The sequence below is a fragment of the Camelina sativa genome, chromosome 19 (assembly GCF_030686135.1).
Source record: "Camelina sativa cultivar CO46 ecotype springtype chromosome 19, ASM3068613v1".
NCBI classification, from domain to species: domain Eukaryota; kingdom Viridiplantae; phylum Streptophyta; class Magnoliopsida; order Brassicales; family Brassicaceae; genus Camelina; species Camelina sativa.
Window position 1 is genome coordinate 15332915 of NC_141898.1, and position 22630 is coordinate 15355544.

Below are 22630 nucleotides of genomic sequence, written 5' to 3' on the forward strand. Positions count from 1 at the left end.
ATGCAAAAGATGGTGTTACATTCAAAATCCAAGGTTTGATGATGATGAGTTGGTTTCATTGTATGAAGTGGAATATCAAACTGAGCTATAAAGGGAGACTCTCTGATTTACTCCCATATGCTAGTTGTTGTTGTTGTTATGTTATGTCGTGGTTGTAGGCAACACTTGTAGGTATTTGATATTCACTGAAGATGTGATCAGGTCAAAATCAGGAACTTGATGGGTTATGATTAAGGGAGAGCTAGTGTCCTTCAACTCAATCAACAAGGGATAAATTGATTTGTGTGTTGACCGAGTTTGAAGTTGTTTGAAACGGATGTGCCAAAAGAAACAAGAACATGATATTTACAGGTTGCAGATCATCAACGTTTGTCAGTCCTACAATTCAATCAACAAGGGAGAGATTGAAGATACATTGTGTTGACAGAATTGTAAGACTGACAACAAGGCGTAAAGGAGCAACTATTGAAACAGAAGAGAGAAGATCACAATGACAGAATCCTCTTAAGGAAAATGAAGCTGCCAAAGATTATGCTACAACATTAAAGCTTGAAGATCATCAAGTGCAATAATAGAGAAAGCTTGAGTTCTATAACTCAGTAACAAAGGGAGAGATTGAAGATATATTGGTGTTGTTACTGGTGATACAACACAAGAGAGATGATCAAGAAGCAATGAGTAAACCTGATACAACCAAGAGTACAGACACAGATTCATTGAACGTTGCAGTGAACAAGTCTGATACAAACACATGTTCAGACATAGAAGCAGTGAACAAGATGGAGCATGTGTAACCAGCTACAGACACAGACGCAATGATTCCTCATGAAGAGAATCAGAGAATACTAGCTCAGCCAAGACAGCTCAATGTGAAGTCACATGGAATGAAGTGACATGCTGAACCTTGGAGTCTTATCGAGAAGATCCAAGAAGTGAGAGCTCAACCAGTCATGCTTTAAGCTCATGAGAACAAGTCTTTTATTAGCAGCTGCGTAAACCTGAAAAGCACAACAGAGCAGAAATATGTTTTAGCAGTTGAGTATACCTGAAGTGCAACAGAGATGAAAACAGAGCATACAACCTGTAGTGGCTGTGTAGTGCAACAGAGCTGGAAACAGGGTAAACCTCGTGAAGAGGTTGTGTAGTGCAACAGAGCGGAAAAGCTTCAAGTTGCAGCAAACAGTGGAGCGGCTGTGTCAGAAAAGCATGCTTGTGTTAGGTGCGTCAGAAACAAAAGCATAAGTCAAGTTGACAAAAAGAGAACAAGCTTTTACCCAAAAGTCAAGAGGAAGAAGCTTGTGGAACCTAGGGTTTGTGGAGAACTCTAAGAGGTATAAAAGGAAGAGGTGGTAGCAAGAAGAAGCGGACGCACCCTAGACCTAAAATTGAGAGAAGCACACATGTTGTGTGTGGTGCTGTCCCACCAGTAAGATAGAGAATCTGCTGGTGGTTTTTGTAGAGGTTCACACTCGTCGGAAAAGACAAAGAGTGGTGGTTCCTTTAGTTCATGTAGATTAGAGTGGTAGGCACAAGTGTGTGCTAGATACCATTGGCAAATGTGACTTTTGCATTCTAATTCTAGTGAATGATTCTGGACTTGGTCCCGGGGATGTAGGTTATCCGAACCCCATTAACAAATCTCTTGTGTCGTCTCTTCACTATCCTTTCATCTCTCTGTTAAGCATCGCACATACAGATTTGTCATACAAGTCTGTAGATCTAGCACACATCTCATTATTTCAGTTACCCTTTTATTTCAGGAACTTCAGCATGTCCAAATGGCAAGTTTTACTATAGGAACATAGGAAGTTCACCAAAGTTCGTTTACTCTTTTCTTGTAAATGATGTTCTCTTGAAAACATGCGGGTTAGTTTTCAATGCTCTCAACTCTTCACCACATGACATATTTTTATTTCTTTCTTGTAACTAGGTGACGATGTTTTTGTTGTCTCTTAGGTATTCCTTGTGTTGGAACCATTCTGGGTTGTTTGAACTTTGTACCGAAGATTTAAGCCTAGGTGACAATGCTAGAAATATTGACAATTGGAGGTCCCGTATCAGAGAGAAAGTAAAAAAAAACAAAGGGGATGTATTGAACTGAAGATTTTAAGAGATTTTGGGATATTCTTAAATCCCCTGTTATTTAACTGGTGATTTTTAAAAATCACTTGAAATCTTATGTTATTGAATGTGAAAGTTATAAAAATTAATTACAATATCTTGTTATTCAATCAGTAATTTATAAATTTCATGTCAAATCTACCGTTATTCAAAAAATCAGAACTTTTAAAAAAAATATATTGAATGTGATTTTAAGAGACTTTTCTAACATTTTTAGTTCAAATATTTGTCTTACAAAATCTCACCTTTCAAGGTGAAACTTTAAAATATTTGTTTAAAATTTTTTTCTTCGACACCGGTTGCAATTTGTTTTCGCAACTCTCTCTCTCTCTCTCTCTCTCTCTCTTCTCGTTACTCTGGAAAAAACCTAATAAATTCCAGCAATTTCATAAAATCCTCAGTTCAATTTCGTGTTACAGAACCCCTAACCTCTTGACAATCCTTACAGCTTATTTTCCTTTATCCTTTAAATTTCTTAGGTACTTTTTATTTTGCAAACTCTGTTTCTTTGGATATAAAAAACCCAAAAAAAAAATGCAGATTTAATTCACGTTTTGATGAAATTGGTGTCAACTGGAGAAAATGGTATTCAATATTAAACAAGACCAGTTACTATAGCAGATGCGTTAACCAACACAGCCAAGAATAAAATACATGGACAGATGAGCTTTCTCATCATCATCTTGTGGAGGTGCCGACAACTGAAACAAGAGATCGAGCTTCTTCATATGACATCGAATCAAGTTGCTCTCTTTTAAAAAAAAAACTCTAAAATCACCTAAAATTCAGTAATCAAATCTCACCAAATCCCAAAACCAAAATCTCAAAATTCTAAATTCTAATCAAATCTCTTAAAATTACACTTAAATCTCCCAAAATTCTAAAATATTAAAATTTCAGCAAATCTTCTAAAATCCTCAGTTCAATACACCCCCTAAGTTTCTTGGTCGTTTGAACTTTGTACCCAAGATTTAAGCTTCTCACTCATTTTCTTTACATGATTTCCTTTTCTTCTTGAGTTCACTATGTTAAGATTTTCAGTTATGATCTTATGCAATATAGGATCCTTGTAGTCCATGGATGTTTGATGAGACTCAAAGGATTTTGCATCTTTTGTTACCAATGTGGCAGCGGTATATAGGGAATCTCTTGGTTTCGTTTTTAAATTTGAAGTTCTCTTATGTTTCAGTTGGTACATAAACTATCTGTTTTTGATTCAATTAAAAGGTTTTCATACTTTTTAATTCAATTAAAGGTTTACATACAATTAAGAAACTTGCAATTGGTTCAAAATTTTGAATTATGATGATTAAGCAATTTTAATAGGGTTTTTCTAGTGGAAAGATGATTTGGTTTAAATTCTTAGTAAGTTGTTTTAATTAATTTAGTATTATTTATATGATTAATTTATATTTTAGCAACTCTATTGAGTTGCTGGAATAGATATGGTCTGGTGTAGCTATTCTAAAAGAACCATCTTCGGTCATTGTCTAAAAAAATTTTAATATTAAATTTAAAGACACATACATATGTGGGAGATCTAAATGTCCCGCGCAGACACAAATGGGAAAACACAAGTCTAAAATATTTTTCATTTATATATTTAAGAATATTTAAAGACACTCCTAAAATGTCACAGATGAGATGGTCTAAAGGGTTTTTGAATATCTATTTATAACATTTAACCATTTTAAAACTCTGAAAACCATTAAATGGAAGGATGTCCGGCCCAAGTAGATAGGATAGAAGAGTGTCACGATTAAAAAAGAAAGATACAAAATTCTCACTTGTAAAAGAAATATAGAACATAGTCAAAATGAATTATCAATCAAGTGTTGATCAAAAAATCTTTTCTAATTTTTTTAGAAAGGTATATACTAAAATTTATGCTATTTAATTTTCTGAATAATTTTATTGATCATAAAACATATACATTTAATTGCATTATTAAGAATTTTACTTGTGTTTAAATAATATATATAGATATTATTTATCTTTCGTTTTTTAATATGTTTTAAAGATAGCTCAAAAATCAAACATACTAATTGTATTTAGTTATAGAAAATAAGATGTTAATCATAATTTGGAAAGGGAAAATATCATTTAAACCATAAATTTTTAAATTTTGGTCATTTAAACCATGAACTTTGTTGCAGGTCATTTAAAACATCAACTTTTGTTGACTAACTTTTTTAAACATGAAGTTTTGTTGACCAGGTCAAAAAATACATGACGTTAAATATGATAATTGACCTACTAACAGACGTTACTATACCTTTAATCACTCCGCTACTGACAAAACGATGTTGTTTTAATAGAAATTTTAATTCGAAAAAATGTTAGTTAAACTATAAATTTTTAAATATATGACATTTAAACCATGAACTTGTAAATGTATGTGATTTAAACCATGAAATTTCAAATTCATAATACATGAAAAAGGTGATCAATCCTTCAAACTCTAGTGTAGTGTCCTAAAACTAAGATGACCAATCTTTCAAACTCTAGTATAGTGTCCTAATAAATGTAAAAGACTCAAGACAAATATAAAAAGACACAAAATATATGACAAAGATCGAAAAAAAAGGATGAGTTGATATTCTTCTTTCTCTTTTTTAGAATCGCAACATGAGGCAGAGTTGAAGAAAGAAGAGAGAAACTAAACTAGGGATAAACGGTTTAGCCGGTTAGGCTTATATACTTCTGCGGTTTCTAATAAACCAATCGGTCCGATTACTGAACCAAACCGAAATCCGATTATCCAAATCAGTTGTACCGAACGGTTAGGCTTTCTTTTTTCGGTTTGCTTCGATAACCAAAATTTTCAGGTTGTCTAATTTCACCTAATGTCTTAGGCAAGTTCATGGTTTATATGACAGAAATTTGAAAGTTCATGGTTTAAATGAGATACATTTACAAGTTCATGGTTTAAATGATCAATATTTAAAATTTCATGGTTTAAATGATATTTTTCGAACTAAAACTTTCATTAAAACGACGTCGTTTTGTTAGTAACGGAGTGATTAACGGCATAGTAACGTCTAATAGTAGGTCAATTATCGGATTTAACGTCATGTCCTTTTTGGCTTGATCAACGAAACTTCGTGTTTAGAAAAACTAATCAACAAAAGTTGATGTTTTAAATGACCTACAACAAAATTAATGGTTTAAATGGCCAAAATTTGAAAGTTCATGGTTTAAATGATATTTTTTTCAATTTAGAAATCAAAACAGACTATTTTCATGTCTCATTGAGGCATCAAAGTTCCTTCACAGTGTGTAGGTGCACTAAGACGATCATCTCTCAGACACAATATGTTGCATGTGTATATTATTGAATAAAATAGTAGAAGCGTTTATCATTTTATAATATATAAAAACTTAGAACAATCACCAAAACGCACAATCCAATCCACATCATAAAAGAGAATGGAGAGAAAAGCAAAAATAATAGTTCTTAAAATACTAATAATTTGTCTCATTATTATTTGATACTACTCAAACTATGAAGCTTGCAGAAACAAAATGTATTGACAAGAAAAACATTAAATTTATGTCTAAGAAACCAATAAAAAAAAATCAAGCAACCGTTGAGGAAAGACATATTGAAATTTCAATGGTAAATCTCTCAGGTGGGGTTCAATTTTCGTTGGTAGAAGACCATATTACATGACATGAACCCTGTCTCGGTAGATGTAGGGCCCGGAAAGTAATGAACTATCGATTATACAAAAAAGAAAAAAAAGACATATCTTCGATGGCAGTTTTGTAGACAAGATTTTTGCAAATCTATAATATAAATTTTCAATGGTTTTTTTTGTTTGATCCAAGAAATTTGGGTTTAAATGGTATATTTATCGAATGCAAGTAAATTTTTTAAAGAATGTGTTAAGAGCGGGGAAGTGTAGTTTTATATATGAACCATGTTGCATATGGGTTTTGTTAATGAATTAAAACTAGATATAGATCAAGTGGGTGGTGACTAATTGGTCTTGACTCTTGAGAGTAAGTGCTCAATGTTACTTGTTCAATTCCACCGAGGATGATTTTACGTCTTCCATATTGTATTTTCAATAGTTAGCTCAATAGCTCCGGAAACCGTAGAAGTTTATATAATTTAGAACTCTTAACGGTTTACTAACAAAAAAATAGTGTTGGACTTATTTTTGAATTTAAAGATTGTGTTAATTATGGTATGAAAACATTAATCGAGCAATCTATAACGAGATGATGAGCCACAATTCTGATTATATATCAGTGTACACTTAAACAAAATTAGGAGCCAATGAAAAACGCAAAGCCCCGTCAAGTCTTAGCATAATGGATCACATATGAATCTAAATCCGCGATATTTTTACGTTTTCTAAAATTTGGAAATATGATTCCATGGAGTACATACCATTCAAACAAAAAAAAAATGTATTGAATGATAAAACTTGAAATTAGTTTGTTCTACAGTACTGGTTATAAGATTAGTTTCTTCAATAAATGCTAACCTAATTCGGTTTATGTATATTACATATATATAAATATATATATATATATATATATATATATATATCCAACAATATCAATGTGATTCTCCTATAATTTGCTAAAATGGCTAAGGTGATACGATAATCAAATTCAGTTTATATGCTTATCTTATTCGGTTTATATGTTCTTAGTTCTCTATAACTGTAACCAAAAAACCACATAAAAATCTACGTTTTAAAAGAAAAAATTAACTAATAGACAAGAAACAAAAAGAAAATTAAATATAGTGATATGTACACAAAATATAAACCAGTTAATTAGAAAACTGAAACAAACAAAAAAAGAAACCAACAAAGCCATAGATATGGTAAACCCTGAAGAATAATATAATTTCCTAAATCACATCCTATTTTAAATTAATTGTATACGTTTTCAATGCAAACTGAACCTTACAAATATATTCATCCTTAAACTAGATATTGGGATTAAGATGTCCGAAATTTTTTTTTTTTTTTTTGATTAAATGTGAATTATTTTATTCGAGAGAAAGAGTTTATTTGCAGAAGTTGCTACAGCCCAAAAAAAATAAAAAACCATAGAAATAAAGATTTAGTAGATTAAGGGGTTCTAAAAGAGAACTATGAATGGGCAAACCATTGGGATAAAAGGCGACCACACCCTTTGCGGTACCGTCGCGCTAAGAGATTGTCCCTGACACTTCTATCGACTTGGGAGAAAATCGAAGAAGGGGAGACCGTGATATGATCATGAATTCTGATGTTTCTTTCCTTCCATAGGTGGAACACTGTCGCTTGCACTGCAATCTTTTTTAAAGTGGTGGAGAGACCAGGGGTTTTGGACAAAAGCCAAGTGATTAAGGTTGACCAAGATACAAAGCAACAAACTGGTTGACCGAGCTTCCTCAAAATAAGCTGCCAGACTTCCTCTGAGAAGGCACAATGGAGCATAAGATGATCCCTGCATTCAGTTTCAGAGTTACACAGAGGGCATTCAGGAGATAGCTGAATTCCCCAGCTCAGGAGCCTTGAGCGGACTGGGAGCTTATCTAGATTTGCAACCCAAAAAGTGAAGGCATGTTTAGGCACATGGTGTTTGAACCAGACAGCTTTTGCCCAAAATTGTTGCTCCTTTGAGGGTCTTAGCTGATTCCAAGTTTTCTTTGTAGAAAATGAATTCAAAGAGCGATTATCTACTTCCCACAGAAACTGATCAGGGCCATAAGAGAGAGAAGGGGCTGGGACTGAGAGGAAATGATCTCGGATGCTGAGAACTAGCGGATTCCTGGATCTGCTAGAAGGGAGCCTCCAACCGTGAGAGTTTGTGGCAGCTACAACCTGAGCATTGATGGGGATTCCCAATAGGACTGGACCATTGTCCCCAAGCAGATCGATTAGAGGTCCTAGAGGAAACCAACAATCAAACCAGAAACTTGCAGAAGTGCCATGTCCGAAATTTTTACACAATCATAACAAATAAGACAAATCTTACAAAAAGGTGAAAAACTAACGACTATATTAAAATCTAATAGACTGCTCATATTTGGTTAACATGGTGTCTTCTTTTTTAGACTGGCCGATCTCGACGATATCAAGAAGGTTATCTTCGTCATCTCAATTCACTCCCTAGCAATCCCGGGCTAACTCGGTGGTTGGCTCCTCTTCCTTGGGCAATATGTGGCTTCTTGACAGTAGAGCCACTCACCATATCATGTCGGATCTGAATGCACCCTCCCTTCATCAGCCCTACAATGGTGGTGACGATATGATGATTGCTGATGGAACAGGTATAAAAATCACACAAACCGGTTCAGCATTCTTACCTTCTCAATCTCGTGACTTGGCCTTACATAAAGTTTTCTATGTTCCTGATATACACAAAAACTTAATTTCCGTATATTGTTTATTTAATACTAATTTTGTATCCATCAAATTCTTCCATGCTTCCTTTCAGGTAAAGGATCTCAGCACGGGGGCCCCGTTGCTCCAGGGGAGAACTAACGATGAGCTTTATGAACGGCCGACGACGAATCCTCAAGCTACATTTCTGTTCACAACACCAACATCAAAGGCCACCTTACCGTTCTGGCACTCTTGCGTAGGGCATCCATCAGCTTCGATTTTAAACACCATTATTTCTCAGTTTTCTTAACCCGTTTTAGCTCCTTCTAAACACAAATTTTCTTGTTTTGATTGTTTGATTAATAAGAGCGACGAACTTCCCTTTGCAACCTCTTATATTGTCTCCTCTTCTCCACTTGAATACGTTTTTATTGATGTTTGGAACTCCCCATTCCTCTCTGTTGATAACTACAAATATTATCTTGTGCTTATTGCCTTTAAGGCTCTCGTTGAAAACCGCTTCCAAACCAAGATATGCACACTCTACTCAAACAATGGAGGAGAATTCATTGCTCTAAGAGACTATCTTACTGCTCATGGGATATCTCACCTTACCTCTCTGCCGCATACAATAGAACACAATGGATTCTCTGAACGCAAACATCGCCACATCATTGAGACGAGTTCACAAGCGCTTATGTACCGCATGAATAATAGCCATATGCGTTCTCCACTGCTGTCTACCTCATTAATTGAATGCCAACCCCAGTCTTGTCTCTCATGTCTCCATTCCAATAAATTTTTGGGACCAAACCAAACAACAAACGCCGTTGTGTATTTGGTTACCTGTGTTTTCCGTGGCTCAGACCCTATACATGCAACAAACTAGAAGAGCGGTCAAAAGTTGTGTGTTTCTCGGTTATTCCATCACCCAAACAGTTTATCTTTGCCTTGACATCAAACATCATCGAATCTATACATCTCCCCATGTTCAATTTAGTGAAGAGACCATCCCCTTTTCACCGCCTTCCACCCTTTCAGTAACTCCCAATTCAAGCCGTGAATAGAACCAACAGTCATCGGTCGCTCCCACTGCAATATTGTTACCTCTCTTGGGGTCTCCACAGCCCCTGAGCTCAATTCTTCAGCCTACTCTGCCGCTGTCAAAATCGCCGGCACCATCCCCTATTTCGCCACCATCCTCGCCGGCATCATCGTCACAACACCGTCTGAATCCATCGACTTCTACATCTCGTCAATCTCAGGTATGCGACTCTCAACCCTTATCCTCTTCTTCTTCTTTTCTTAATTCTGAGCCCACGGCTCCACAACATAATGGGCCTGAACCTAAGGCCTAGCCACCCACAAATATAAACTCACAATTTATAGGCTCACTGCTGAATCCAAATCCAACAAACATTTCTTCCTCATCAGAACAACCGTAGCCTTTACCAGTCACACCATCATCAATCGTGCCTTTACCATCATCACCGCACCTTACTCCGCCTGCAAAACTGCCCACCAACGCTCCTCCACAAATCGACCAACAACCAAAGAACACCCACAATATGCGAACTAGAGCCACAAATAACATCACCAAACCAAAAATTAAAACCAATCTCTATACCGTCCTCTCCAAGTCTCTTCCACAAGAACCAGCTACAGTTACTCAAGCTCTTTGCGACAAAAAATGGTGTTTTGTAATGTCTGATGAGTATAGCGCTCAACTATAGAACTACACATGGAATCTGGTCCCTCGCCGACTCTTCACAGAACCACATCGATGCAAATGAGTTTTTAAATTGAAGTATCTCCCAAAAGGCCAGATCGACAAACACAAAGCAAGATTAGTTGCCAAGGGGTTTACTCAGCAATATGGAGTAGATTACACAAAAACATTCAGCCCTGTCATCAAGTCGACAACAATTCGTCTGGTTCTTGACATTGTGGTGAAGAAGAATTGGCCGCTCAAACATTTAGACGTTAATAATGCTTTCCTCCAAGGAACTTTAATCGAAGATGTCTATTTGGCTCAGCCCCTGGCTTTGTTGATAAGGATAGCCCTACACATGACTGTCGTCTACACAAGACAATTTTACGGTCTTAAAAAATCTCCTTGCGCTTGATACATGGAGCTTAAGCAACACCTTATCATTATTGGTTTCGTTAACTCCCTCGCAGATGCATCATTGTTCCTTCTAAAGGATTGGATTGGTCGTTTTTGGGTCAGAACTTCCTGTAAAAGAGGTGAATGCATGACCATGGCTGATCTAAGCCTGAGATTTCCTTTGTCTTGCTTGTTATGTGTTGTCTGTGGTATTTTCTTGCTTGTTATGGTTGATATAGGGTTCCTACGATTTTATGTGGCTTTTGGTCGAGTTTTGGACGGATTGGAGGTGAAGAAAAGCGATATTCGACTCTCGGCCTTGAGCAAATCGCGTATGTGGATTCAGTGTCGATCGACAGCAGGTGGGTGTCGGTCGACCCCAAGGAGCAGTATCGATCGACATTGTGGGATAGTGTCGGTACACACCAATAGCCTGTTTTGGTCGACACTTAGCTGGTGTCGATCGACACCTCCTTTCCAGCGAGCAGATGATACTTCTTTCCCTGGTTTGTGTGTTTGTTTGTTGATTGTTTGACATTAGAATCTGAGTTGCTTTTGTGTATAGCCCAGTAGATGGGAGGATTGCATCACTGAGTGATAATATCATTATTTTACCCATTTTAGCTATAGTTTTAGTATGCATTTAGGAAGAGTTTAGTATGATTTCAAAGCTTTAATGTCTATTATCCAGTATTTTAGGTTTCAAAAAGGTTTTACAGGTTTTATAGCAAAAAGGACCAAATGACAAGGAAAATACGTTTTAGGAAAGATTCAGAGCTTTACAGTACGGGCAACTTTTGAAGAACTTCCAGAACTCATATTTCGACGTATTTGGTGTCTCTGGAAAGCTGAGAGAGTCATCTTTCTCCTTGAAGTAGAATCAAGTCAATCCATTGACTCTGCCGGAATTTATGCTCGATTTACCGAGACGTGTTATAAACCAACGTAAGGAGACCCATCAAGCCAATGGGCTTTTATTGAAGGCCTGACCATCGACCACCACGGCGGCCCAGTGCAAGTCTTCACCACGTTCTAGAACATTCCTATGCTGCCCCTTGTCATGCACTCAAGAAGAAAAGACGTTTCTACCTTACAAAACCCGAAACCTAGACAAAACCCTATAAATACTCTTCTAAGCCCTAGGGTTTAGAGTGTGCCTTCAAAGTGTGCCTTCAAAGTGCCTTCACCTGCCTCCAAAGAGATCACGACCAGAAGAGAAGCAGCCACGACCAGAGCCGTCTCTCGTCCATCTCTTGAAGCTTTGAAGTTCACCAAACTCTTTTCTATTCTCTTTGCTTTGTACTTTGTTTCAAAAGGAAGAAGATCCTACACTTTGTTTGACAATCATTGAAGTAATATCTAAATCTTTTTTATTTATTTATTCTTTTATGTTTATGAGTCTATTAAACCTTGCTTTGATGATTCCCTTAAACATGCTAGAGTATTTTTCTAGTTGGGTTTAAAAGGATAATCAAAGGGGGGAGATGATCTTAGTTTAGGTGGCAATTTTTAGGGTTTGCTAGATTTAATTTCTTGTTTATTCTATGCTTTAATTCTAAGTCTTTGCTTAATGCTTTAAGTTAGCCTCATCAACTAACTATGATCTAAAGTGTGTGTGCTTTGCCAAAAGCTTGCATGTGTGCTTGACCTAGCTTAGATGTGTAAGGAGTCATAGGAAGCACATACCCCTTACCTATGAAATTTCATGGATTAGAATCGAACCTATTTTAAATGCTTTGATCTATGCGTCGTTGCCTGCGACAGTTGAGTAACGGAGTGTAGAGATCTTAGACGGTTAGCTTGTGAACTATAAGTTAATGGTTCATTCGTGTTTCGTAGTCCGGGTTTTAGATAAACAAACTAATCCTAAACTTTCCTAGATAGATAGATCATCGATCCCCTGCGATTCCCCTTGATGCCCAAATTGTTTTATTTATTTTTACTTGCTTTAATTTACGTTGTTGCTTACTTACGACCGTGATAACTAAAACCCCCATTTTTATTGAGTCCTAGCCTTACATCTCTTCCTACGTATTCTCTAAACAACAACTCTCTCTCGGTGGGATCGATCCTTAAATACTACTATCGATTAGCTGTGCACTTTCAGCCGTCGTGTGGTCTTTTTAAAGTAAAAGATTTTGAGTGAAAAACCACACACATCACTAAGTGTTTGTAAGATACTCATGCATCTCAATTTTTGTTTGTGGTGCAAGTAAAGGCAAAGTGTGATCGTGGAATCAAAGCAGTGAAGAGGAGGATGTTCTAATGGCTCGACTGGTTGTTGTCTGGCTTCTGTTAGGTTGCTAGAGTTGAGTCCTTAGAATGTTGTTTAGGATTGCTGGTTCTTTGATTTATGATTGGATTGGTTTAATGGCTTAAATGTTATGGATTTAATACTGGATATTTGGTTATTGGTTAATTATTTGGTTTAATGGTATCGTTTATGTTATCTAATGTTGTGTAATTGTGGTTAGGTAGCTAGTGGGTATGGGACCACTAATTAATTAATATAAAAAAAAAGAGTCGGGTCGTTCCAGTACTACATTTGTCTATCTTGTTGTTTATGTTGACGATATTATTGTCACAGGGAGTGATAACTCAGCTGTTCAAGTCGTCCTCTCATCTCTTGTTGAACGCTTCTCAATTAAAGACCTGACTCATCTACTTTCTTGGCATAGAAGCAACTCGAACCAAACAAGGCCTCCACCTTATGCTACACAAATATATACTCGATCACCTTCATAAAACTGACATGGTGAATGCCAAACCGGCCTCCACTCCTCTTCCAACAACACCAAAGCTGACTCGACATAGTGGTACCAAACTCAAAGATGCTTTTGGTAGTTTTCAACACTTGGCCTTCACGCGTTCGGATATATCTTTTGCGGTCAACAGGCTATCTCAATTTGTGCATCAACCAACGTCTGACCATTGACAAGCAGCCAAAAGGGTGCTCCGATATCTTACTAGCAGTATCACACGTGGAATTTTTCTTACATCAACCTTGCCATTGCTTCTCCATGCCTTTTCTAATGCGGACTAGACTGGAGACACTGATGATTATACCAATGCTTATGCTATTTATTTTGGCAGCAATCCCATTTCTTGTTTGTCCAAAAAAGCAACGTGGTGTTTCTCGCTCGTCCACCGAAGTTGAATATCGCACTGTTGCAAATGCTGCTTTGGAAGTATGTTGGCTATGTTTCCTCCTGAACGAGTTACACTTTTGCTTGCCTGATGGACCGACAATTTATTGTGAAAACATTGGCGTTATGTAATTTTGTGCCACTCCCGTATAAAGCATATCACGCTTGACTATCACTTTGTTTGCCACATGATTCAGACAAGAACTCTTCGTGTATCGCATGTTTCGACAAAAGATCAGCTTGTAGGCGCTCTCACCAAACCTCTCTTATGTCCTCACTTCCAGTTATCTCGTTCCAAGATTGGAGTCCGACAACTCCCTTCATCTTGAGGGAGCGTATAGAGGATTAAGTAAACACAATCAATCACAAATTATATTTGTATATCATTTCTGTAATTAGGAGATTGTATTTACTTCTCAATCTCTGTGATTAGGTCTCTTCCTCTATATATATATCTTGTATTGTGTTATGTCAATAATCTCTGTGATTAGGTCTCTTCCTCTGTATATATATCTTCTATTGTGTTATGTCAATATCAATGCATTCACTCTTTATAATGTAAACGTCCGTCAATCGAGCAATCTATAACGAGATTATGAGCCACAATTCTGATTATATATCAGTGTACACTTCAAAATGAGGGGCCAATTAAAAACGCAAAGCCCCGTCAAGTCTTAGTATAATGGATCGCATATGAATCTATGTTACGCGATATTTTTACTTTTTCTAAATTTTGGAAATATGATCCCACAGAGTATAATGGATCGCATATGAATCTATGTTACACTCAGACAAAAACTAATGTATTGAATAATAAAACTTGAAATTAGTTTGTTCTATTGGTTATAGGATTAGTTTCTTCAATAAATGGTAGCCTAATTTTTTTTTTTTTTTTTTTACCTCTGGTAACCTAATATAGTTGATTAGGACCCTCTGGTAACCTATTATATTATATTAACAAAGAATATAATATAAATATTTTTAATAAGTAAAAACTATTTATAAAAATAAATTGATACACGGAGTTGTCCAATGTGATATTTGATGTAAATGGTGCGACTATGCGGTTGAGACTATTATTCATGTTTTTTTGAATACCTTCGCTCTTGTGAAGTTTGGGATTTATCTCTGACTCTGGTCTCGTGTTAGAGGGTTTTCATATGAGTCGGTGTACTCGAATTTGGATTATGTTTTCTGGAGGGGTACCTCTCAACAGGATGATCATGATCAGCTCCTACAATTACCATGGATTTTATGGGCAATCTGGAAGACCAAAAATAAAAAAGTTTTTCAAAGTTTAGAGATCGAGGTGAATAATATAATTGCTCAGGCTTTGGGCGATAAGTTAGCCTGGGAAGAGGCGCTTTCTTTTACGGCAGTCATGTCAGCTCCATCTCCGTCTTCAAATGTCCAAATTTCTTCACCTGGTTGTCAGATTGATGATTCTTGGAAAGCAACCAATGTGCATTCAGGATTGGGTTGGTGGTGTTGTGTTGGGGAGGGGTGAACCTTGTTGTTGGAGGCCAAGTGGGTGGGCATTTTAACTGAACCGATCCGAACCGAACCAACCCAACCGAACTCAAACCGACCCAAACCAAACCCAATCCTACTCTCAAACCATTTGGTTAAGTTTTTTCTCAACCCAAATGGTTCGGTTTGGTTCGGTTTAAACCCAAACCGAACCGATAACCCAATGTGCTTTTTATTAACTAATTTAATTAATAATATTCATAACTTTTGTATAATATGTAATCATAATCTTATATTCTTTATGAATTCAATTATGTAAAATTAGATTTAATTATTTCTAAACCTTTAACCCTAGGTTTTAAAGAGTAAAATTGTAAATAACTCCAAAGTTCTTATAAGAAATTAGACTTTTCTATCTTCTTATGTTGTTTAGTTTGTTTCATTTTTATTTTATTCTAATTACTAAACATTTAATAATAATATTGTTATTATTTTTAGGTAAAATTTTATGGATTCTTTGAATTATTCAACTTACAAAACTTCTTGTTTACTTTATATATATTATTATCAAAGGACAATGAATTTTGTTTTGTTACATTAATTGATTTGTAAACCGAATGAAATCGAACCAAATTAGAGCCAAACCGAACCAAATCAAACCGAACATAAACCAACCCAAACACAAACCAAACCGAACTAACTTTGGTTGAGTATGGTTAGAGTTTTATGAAAACCGAATTAATCAAACCGAACCAAACCCAAACCGAACCCGAACTTAAACCAAAATGCCCACCCCTGTCCGAGCCCCTCCCCCTACATTTGGAGTTAGAAGCGTTGTTGTGGGTCATGGAGCGGATACATGCTGCAGGGATCGTTTGTCGACATTTCAAGACAAATTGTGTTGAGTTACTCACTATTGTGCAGTCCCTGAAGATTGGCCATCCTTCTCCAACTTGATCGATAAGTTTAACTCGCTGGAGTCCTTCCCACTATTCTATATCTCTTGGATCCCGCGTGATTCAAATACGAAGGCAGATTGTTTTCTCCGTGTTTTTCGCGTTCTCTTATCTCTGAAGTTTCTTTTGTAAACTCCTTCCCTCGAGTTTGGACAACTAACCGATGAATTTCCTTTTAATTTATTGTTTGGTTAGATGAGTTCAAAGTTATTAAATAAAATGAAATTTAACAAAGAATATATATTTAATTATTTTCATAAGTAAAAACAATGTATAAAAGTAAAGAGATAAACTTTAGTTGTAGAATATAGTTATTTTTTTTTGCGATAATATACTAATGTATATCCATTTAGTCTTTTTGAATAAATTATTTGATTGGTTAAAAAAAATGAGACGATCTATTTTTTTTTTCAACCATCTTTTTCTTTATGTAAAGATGAGTATTTATATTTTTAGAAACAGTAATTAATTGTATATTTTCACAATCATTTTTTATTTTATATAAAAAGTAATCATTTTTCTTGTAAAATTAGCAACTTAAAGTTAAAATAAATAAATTATATTATATTTTCGAATTTTTGATATATATATATATATATATGTAATTTCCTTATAATGATCTTTTTTTTAATTTTAAAGCTGTTTAAATTTTATAATTTTCTTATAATTTCCTTTTAATATTTTAAAACTGTTAAAGTTTTGTTTTACATATGAAAGTTTACAAAGATTTTTTTTCTTTAAAACATTTTAAATAAAATCAGGTTATCTTTTCTCTATTTTATTTTTATATAAAACCTTTTTATGGTAGGTTTTGAATTTTTATATTTTTATTTTAAAAATTTTAATTAATTTAAAATTAATATGTGTCAACATCTGAATGATACAATTGACACGTGTAACGATCTTGTTAATTATTAATTTTATCATCAAGCTTTATATAATAAGATATATATCCAACAATATCTAATGTGATTCTCCTATAATTTGCTAAAATGACTAAGGTGATACGACAATCAAAGACCTTAGGAATTTCAAATCCATAATCGTAACGTAAAAATCTATGATTAAATCTTTGGACAGGTTCATAGATGATCCAAAACCAAAAACTCCACAAGTCAAAAATCATTAATAATAATAATAATAATAATAATAATAATAATAATAATAATAATAATAATAATAATAATATTAATAAATTATATACAATGTGCTATTGCATCATGCATATTGTTGTCATGCATGTATAAAGGAAACTAGGGATGGACCCGCACATACGTGTAGAATTATGTTTAGTAAAATATATTTGAATGAAGTTTTAAAAATTAGTAACAAATTTCACTTAAACCTTAATCAGATCTGCACGTACGTATGAGATGATATTTGTAAAACAAATTTATGATACATTTCAAGGCATGATTGGTTTAAACACAACAGTTGCGGGAGTTTGTGAAAGAGAGCATTCGCAGTTTGAAGCATGATTCAGCGGTTTTAAAATGGGTGTCTTTTTTGAAACCTAAAACCGGTTGATTAGCGAGTACAACAATAGATGCTGAACAAATTATTTTCAAAACAAATGCAATTTATAATTATAAAGCTTTATAAACACCAAAAACTATATTTAAGAAAAAATAGAAAAATCGAACATGAATAATAATGATTAGATAATTAGAAAAAATTAGAAAAATAATTTTATAGTGAAATAAAAATAATTATTCATCTTAAAAAATTAAAGTTAGAGAATGATTAGCTTCTAAGAATTATAGTGAAATACACATAATTAATGGTACGAAAATATATTTAGCATTAATATATCCCTAAATAGAAGGACAGGGAATCAAATACCATTAATTATTTGTAATGGTACGAAAATATATTTAGCATTAATATATCCCTAAATAGAAGAATTATAGGCTAATTATTTATATGTACCATTAATTATAAATAATTAATGGTACGAAAATATATTTAGCATTAATATAGGCTATATATATAGGCTAATTATTTATATATATACCATTAATTAAAATCAAGTTACAAATAATTAATGGTACAAAATATATTTAGCATTAATATATCCCTAAATAGAAGGATAATTATAATAATGTCACAAAATATTTTAATGCTAAATATATTTAGCATTAAGTCCTCCATATTATAAATTTAAAGTGAAGTAATTTTATATACTAAAGTTTCCACATATTTATTATACTAATGTCACAAAATAACTAAATTCACTTAAACTTACTACGGACCTTAAAACTCATTTGGGCCTCTTCCCCTTTGACTTCTCTTGTAAGTCGCTGACTCTACTACTTCTTCCTCACTCTTCAATCTCTTCTGCAAATGAGATTCCAACACTACCTCTCGAATCTTTTGATTAATCCCCAAATTTCAGTTTCATCAGGGGGAACTACGGGGGAAGTTTCGTTTGCTGGCATGCTTGTAGTTTCTTAATCTCTTTCTCCATCATATATACATACTCTTGTTCTATAGGGATTGATCTTCTCTCTTAGCCTTTTTTTTCAGCAACAACATGAGCTGGTTTTTCGACTTTCTCATCCAATTTTTAATGAGTTTCACACATGTAATTTCTTGCCTTTCTCTGTCTTCTTCTCTTGCCTGATTTGATTTTGAGTAGACTTTGAACTTTAGCTCTTTGAATTTATTTTTGCAAGGTATGTGTTTACTGGAGTTGTATTTTTGACACTCTTTCTTATCCATCTCTACCATTTTTGCTTGTTCTTCTCTCCCTTTTACAAACAACCCCAGCATAGGTTAACTGTAAGTTTGCTTTCTCCCTCAACGATAAATTCTTCAACGGTTTCCAAATTCTCTTTGGAATCGTCACTTTCTCTTGTCTGATTTCAATTGGGTCTTGAGACATGTAGAAGAGGTGCGTAACTTCCAATCTCCCTATTATTCGTATTTTCCACGAAACGAACTTCCTCTCTGTTCGTCTTTCTAATTTTTTCCTTCAGCGAGTTTCTTCTCCATTCCTCTGTTTATCTTTCAACCCAATTACATGTACAACTCCTCTTCCTTGCAGGAATTTGGGATTATGCTGGCTATATACTGGTGGTAACGTTTCATATCTATCTCATGAATCAAGCTTTTAATTTTATCTCCTTTGAGTTATAGTAATCCATAAAATTAGTTTCATGACCACTCTTAAAAGTTCAAACAACAAATATACTTAATCACCCAACCATTATTAATTTTAGTACTTCTGTCCAACATACTCGATCCTTGAATTTTTTTTCTTCATAGTCACTTTGGTAGTTGTTGTAAAACCGAGCTGAAAATTCAAAGCTGGGAATTTTGTTAAAGTGTGTCTATCCAGCAAACTAAAAACCACTTACACATCTTTCTCATCTTTAATATCTGGAAAGTTTGGATCGAGATAGATTTTGGAATAAGCATCGCCATTACACATCTTTGATATCCGGTTCCCTTTTTTTTTAATGCGTTTAATTTGGCTTATCTTTTATTAAATTATTCGTATATGTTTTTTTTTTGAATAAAATATGGCAGGGAAGGTGCTCTGTTTGGCTATATGTCTAAGTGTTTGGCGGATTGATATGAAGCAGATGGTATGTTTTATATATTAATCAAACGATGTTTGGACCAAGAACAATAAGGTTAGTTCTCAACAAAGAACTATTAAGTAATAAGTCTTCAACTTAATGAAGACTAAAGAAAAAAAATTTATTGATTGATAATTTTCTAACATAATTACGAAAATACAAACAATTAAAGAATGGAAAAATAAGATAAGATTTTAGATTTTCATTTTATAGAAGTACCATATCATTCGTCTAATAGACTTCTAAACATGCTTCCTTGTATGTCTTGTAGACAAATCTTTGTAAGTCTTTCATCTTCACCCCTCTTTGAGTTCGTTTTTACTTTGATTCCATGTAAAATCTGTTTTCGTTTGTTATAAAGGTTAGTAATAAGTTGTTGTAAATTTTATGCTAAATGAAATGCAGATTAATACATATTCAGCAATGAAATAGTCCTATAAACAGGAAATGCATTAGAAAAATTCAGTTGATGTTTGATTTAATATTATCATGGTTTTAAGAATAACTTTACCTCAACATCTCAACGACTCCTTTGATTTGCTTCGTGGAGAACTGGAGATAGAAATCCTGCTTCTGTTTGCTTTTAAGTATTGATGAGTTATTAGAAAGCTTTACACATAATAATATTTAACCCGCGAGACATGCTATGATTGTCCCTGTAATAAGATTTGTGAGTATTTGAATATGATGTTTTAAAAAGAATTTGTGAGTATTTGAATATGATGTTTTAGAAAGAATAATCACTCTATAGACTCATCTCACCGATGCTTGTTGGTTATGATTTTCAGGTATGCACTTCAACTCACCATGTTGGACATCACACTCTGAAGAATGCATCATTGCTAGATAGTGAGTGATACTATCATTAGCGGCCATCTATACTATTAAGGTGACTTTCTGGTTTGTTACTTTAGGTTTGATGTGGTTGGTTGTGTATGCCATCTTTTTTGGTTATATAGTAGTAATGGAGCTGATTTGTTGCGATGATAGGAATAAAGATTTGTGTTAAGATTAGTTAGTCGAATATTCTATGTTATCAACTAAAGACTTTCAGTTAATGTTTTATAATTTGTTTCCGTTTGATATGTTTATTATAGAGGATGTTTAGGGATTTCATTAATCTATTTTTAAAAAGTTTTGAATGTTGATTGTAGAGATGATAGAGTCCGATTTTGTTAGTTTCGGAAAGGAGTAAGTTTCGGATTTTAATATATTTGATTTTGGAAAAGTTTCGGATTTTAATATATTTGATTTTGGAGTTTAAATGTCGAAAATATTTGATATGGCAAGTATTTAATGTCGAAAATATTTGATATGACAAGTATTTTTTTCTATCTAATTATCCTTTCAAATTGCTTATATGTGTCGCAAGAAGTCATTGATTGGAAACTCTGATAATCCATCCACAATCCGAATAATATTAGTCTGGGTCATGTAAGGTCCGCGTCTTTTTACGCGATCAGATTACCAGTTTGTCCCTAATTTTTTTTTCCTTGTTCTTCTGATTTTTGAACGTGAGGGCATTATATAGAATCTCATTTTTTTTTTATTCGTAAGTGTACTCCCCAATTAATAGTATAGATAGATTGAGTCAAAAAAGAGATTTTTTTTTTTTTTAGAGGTGGTATCAAAAATGTTTCTTTTTTAATTTGTAATTAGTACAAAACATATCCGGTGCCCATTACGTATTTTATAGAATCCTTGTAGCTTTAGTTCGAGAGACTAGGCTGGAACCTAACAGAAAACGATAGAGATAAGTCATAAGACATTACTGATCTACTTATTTTACCATCCTAAAATTCAAGTTTAAGATTTGTTTTAATCTTACAAATTATAAGAGCGATAAAAAACGGTAATGATATTAATAACGATGTTTTGGCCACACCTAATTAGAGAACTGGCCTACATGGTGGGAGATTATAGGCGGCTGGAAGAAGATACGATGGCGTTTAATGATGCACGATTAGCTGTCTTGTCCCAGGGGAAGTATGGGTTTAATGATTAACAGGGGTGTTTGAGGTTTGGATGATTGTATCCTACGTGGTCACCTTCAACAACTTCGACTGGAGAAAAAATAGTCTTAGCTTGTCCGGCCAAAAACAACATTATCTATGACAAGAAGCTCAAGCTGTTCATATATCCTTGGACGGTAAGATATGGACATGATAATATTTGTGCCTTCATGGCAATGCATGAATCTTATACCGAGTCCATGACTGCTTTATGCATATCTAAATCACAACATGAATTTTTATTTCTCTTTCTTTGTGGTTAATATAATAAGAAAACAAAAGGCTTAACTTTTAAAAGCTTTACAAAGAAAAAAGAAAGAAAAAAAGTACTAACTTAGAAGTTACTGTGAGCTATTTATATTAAAGATAGAGACTCTCAAGTCTCACTCATTCGGAGAAAGAATGAGAGATGCAAAATATAATCTTTCATGGCCTAGAAAGATTATCGAACGTAAGTTTATTATGACTGAAATACTATTTTTTGTGTCGGCTTATTTAACTAAATACAACTTCATGATGGGTCAATTAAGTTATAATATATACAAACAGCTATAATTTATCGAGAAATTGCTGGTCACTTTTGTCGGTGAGAAGTTGAGAACCAAAACTTCAGAAATAATGTGATGTTCTATCGATATCACAGTCCGGAAGAGTTGCCTAAACAATTAACAAATTAAAACCTTATATTGTAAGAAAGTAGCTAAATCATTTTTGACTCACGTCACGCAAGCCACACCCAATTTTATTTAATTTGGATGAATTTAGTTATGTGAATTAATTGTTAGATGATGCTGCAATTTTTTGTCGTAAATAGACCTCTAATATAACACAAATGCATGTTATAGAAAATTTATCCTTGTCACTCAATTGTTGCGGAAAAAATTATTTGAATCCACTAA

General features: G+C 34.1%; 1 protein-coding gene and 1 long non-coding RNA gene across 6 annotated transcripts; one reads left to right on the forward strand and one right to left on the reverse strand.

Annotated features, from left to right (window-relative positions):
- Positions 1-875: 875 nt before the first annotated feature.
- On the reverse strand, positions 876-8322 carry LOC147920612 (uncharacterized). The gene is made up of 3 exons (XM_087501162.1): positions 8238-8322; positions 7503-8017; positions 876-998 (listed from the first exon to the last, which is right to left on the reverse strand). Exons 1-3 carry the CDS (start codon positions 8320-8322, stop codon positions 876-878), a joined length of 723 nt encoding a protein of 240 aa, XP_087357288.1.
- Positions 8323-18401: 10079 nt separating this feature from the next.
- Positions 18402-21979, forward strand: LOC104766513 (uncharacterized). 5 transcript variants are annotated; one of them, XR_015590517.1, is made up of 7 exons: positions 18402-18577; positions 18649-18719; positions 18811-19028; positions 19182-19213; positions 19667-19773; positions 20508-20608; positions 21613-21979. It is a non-coding gene; the product is annotated as an uncharacterized LOC104766513 (long non-coding RNA). The 5 variants fall into 5 exon arrangements; XR_015590519.1 differs by having other exon boundaries at positions 18405-18577; positions 18905-19028; XR_015590518.1 differs by having other exon boundaries at positions 18422-18577; positions 18662-18719.
- Positions 21980-22630: the final 651 nt, after the last annotated feature.

Coding starts and splice junctions, on each gene's coding strand:
- LOC147920612 (XM_087501162.1), bottom strand. CDS start 8,322: ATGGTGAGTGGCTCTACTGTCAAGAAGCCACATATTGCCCAAGGAAGA. Junction 8,018..8,237: donor TAGCCCGGGATTGCTAGGGA/GTGAATTGAGAT, acceptor GGTTTCCTCTAG/GACCTCTAATCGATCTGCTT. Junction 999..7,502: donor TGAGGAAGCTCGGTCAACCA/GTTTGTTGCTTT, acceptor TGTGCTTTTCAG/GTTTACGCAGCTGCTAATAA.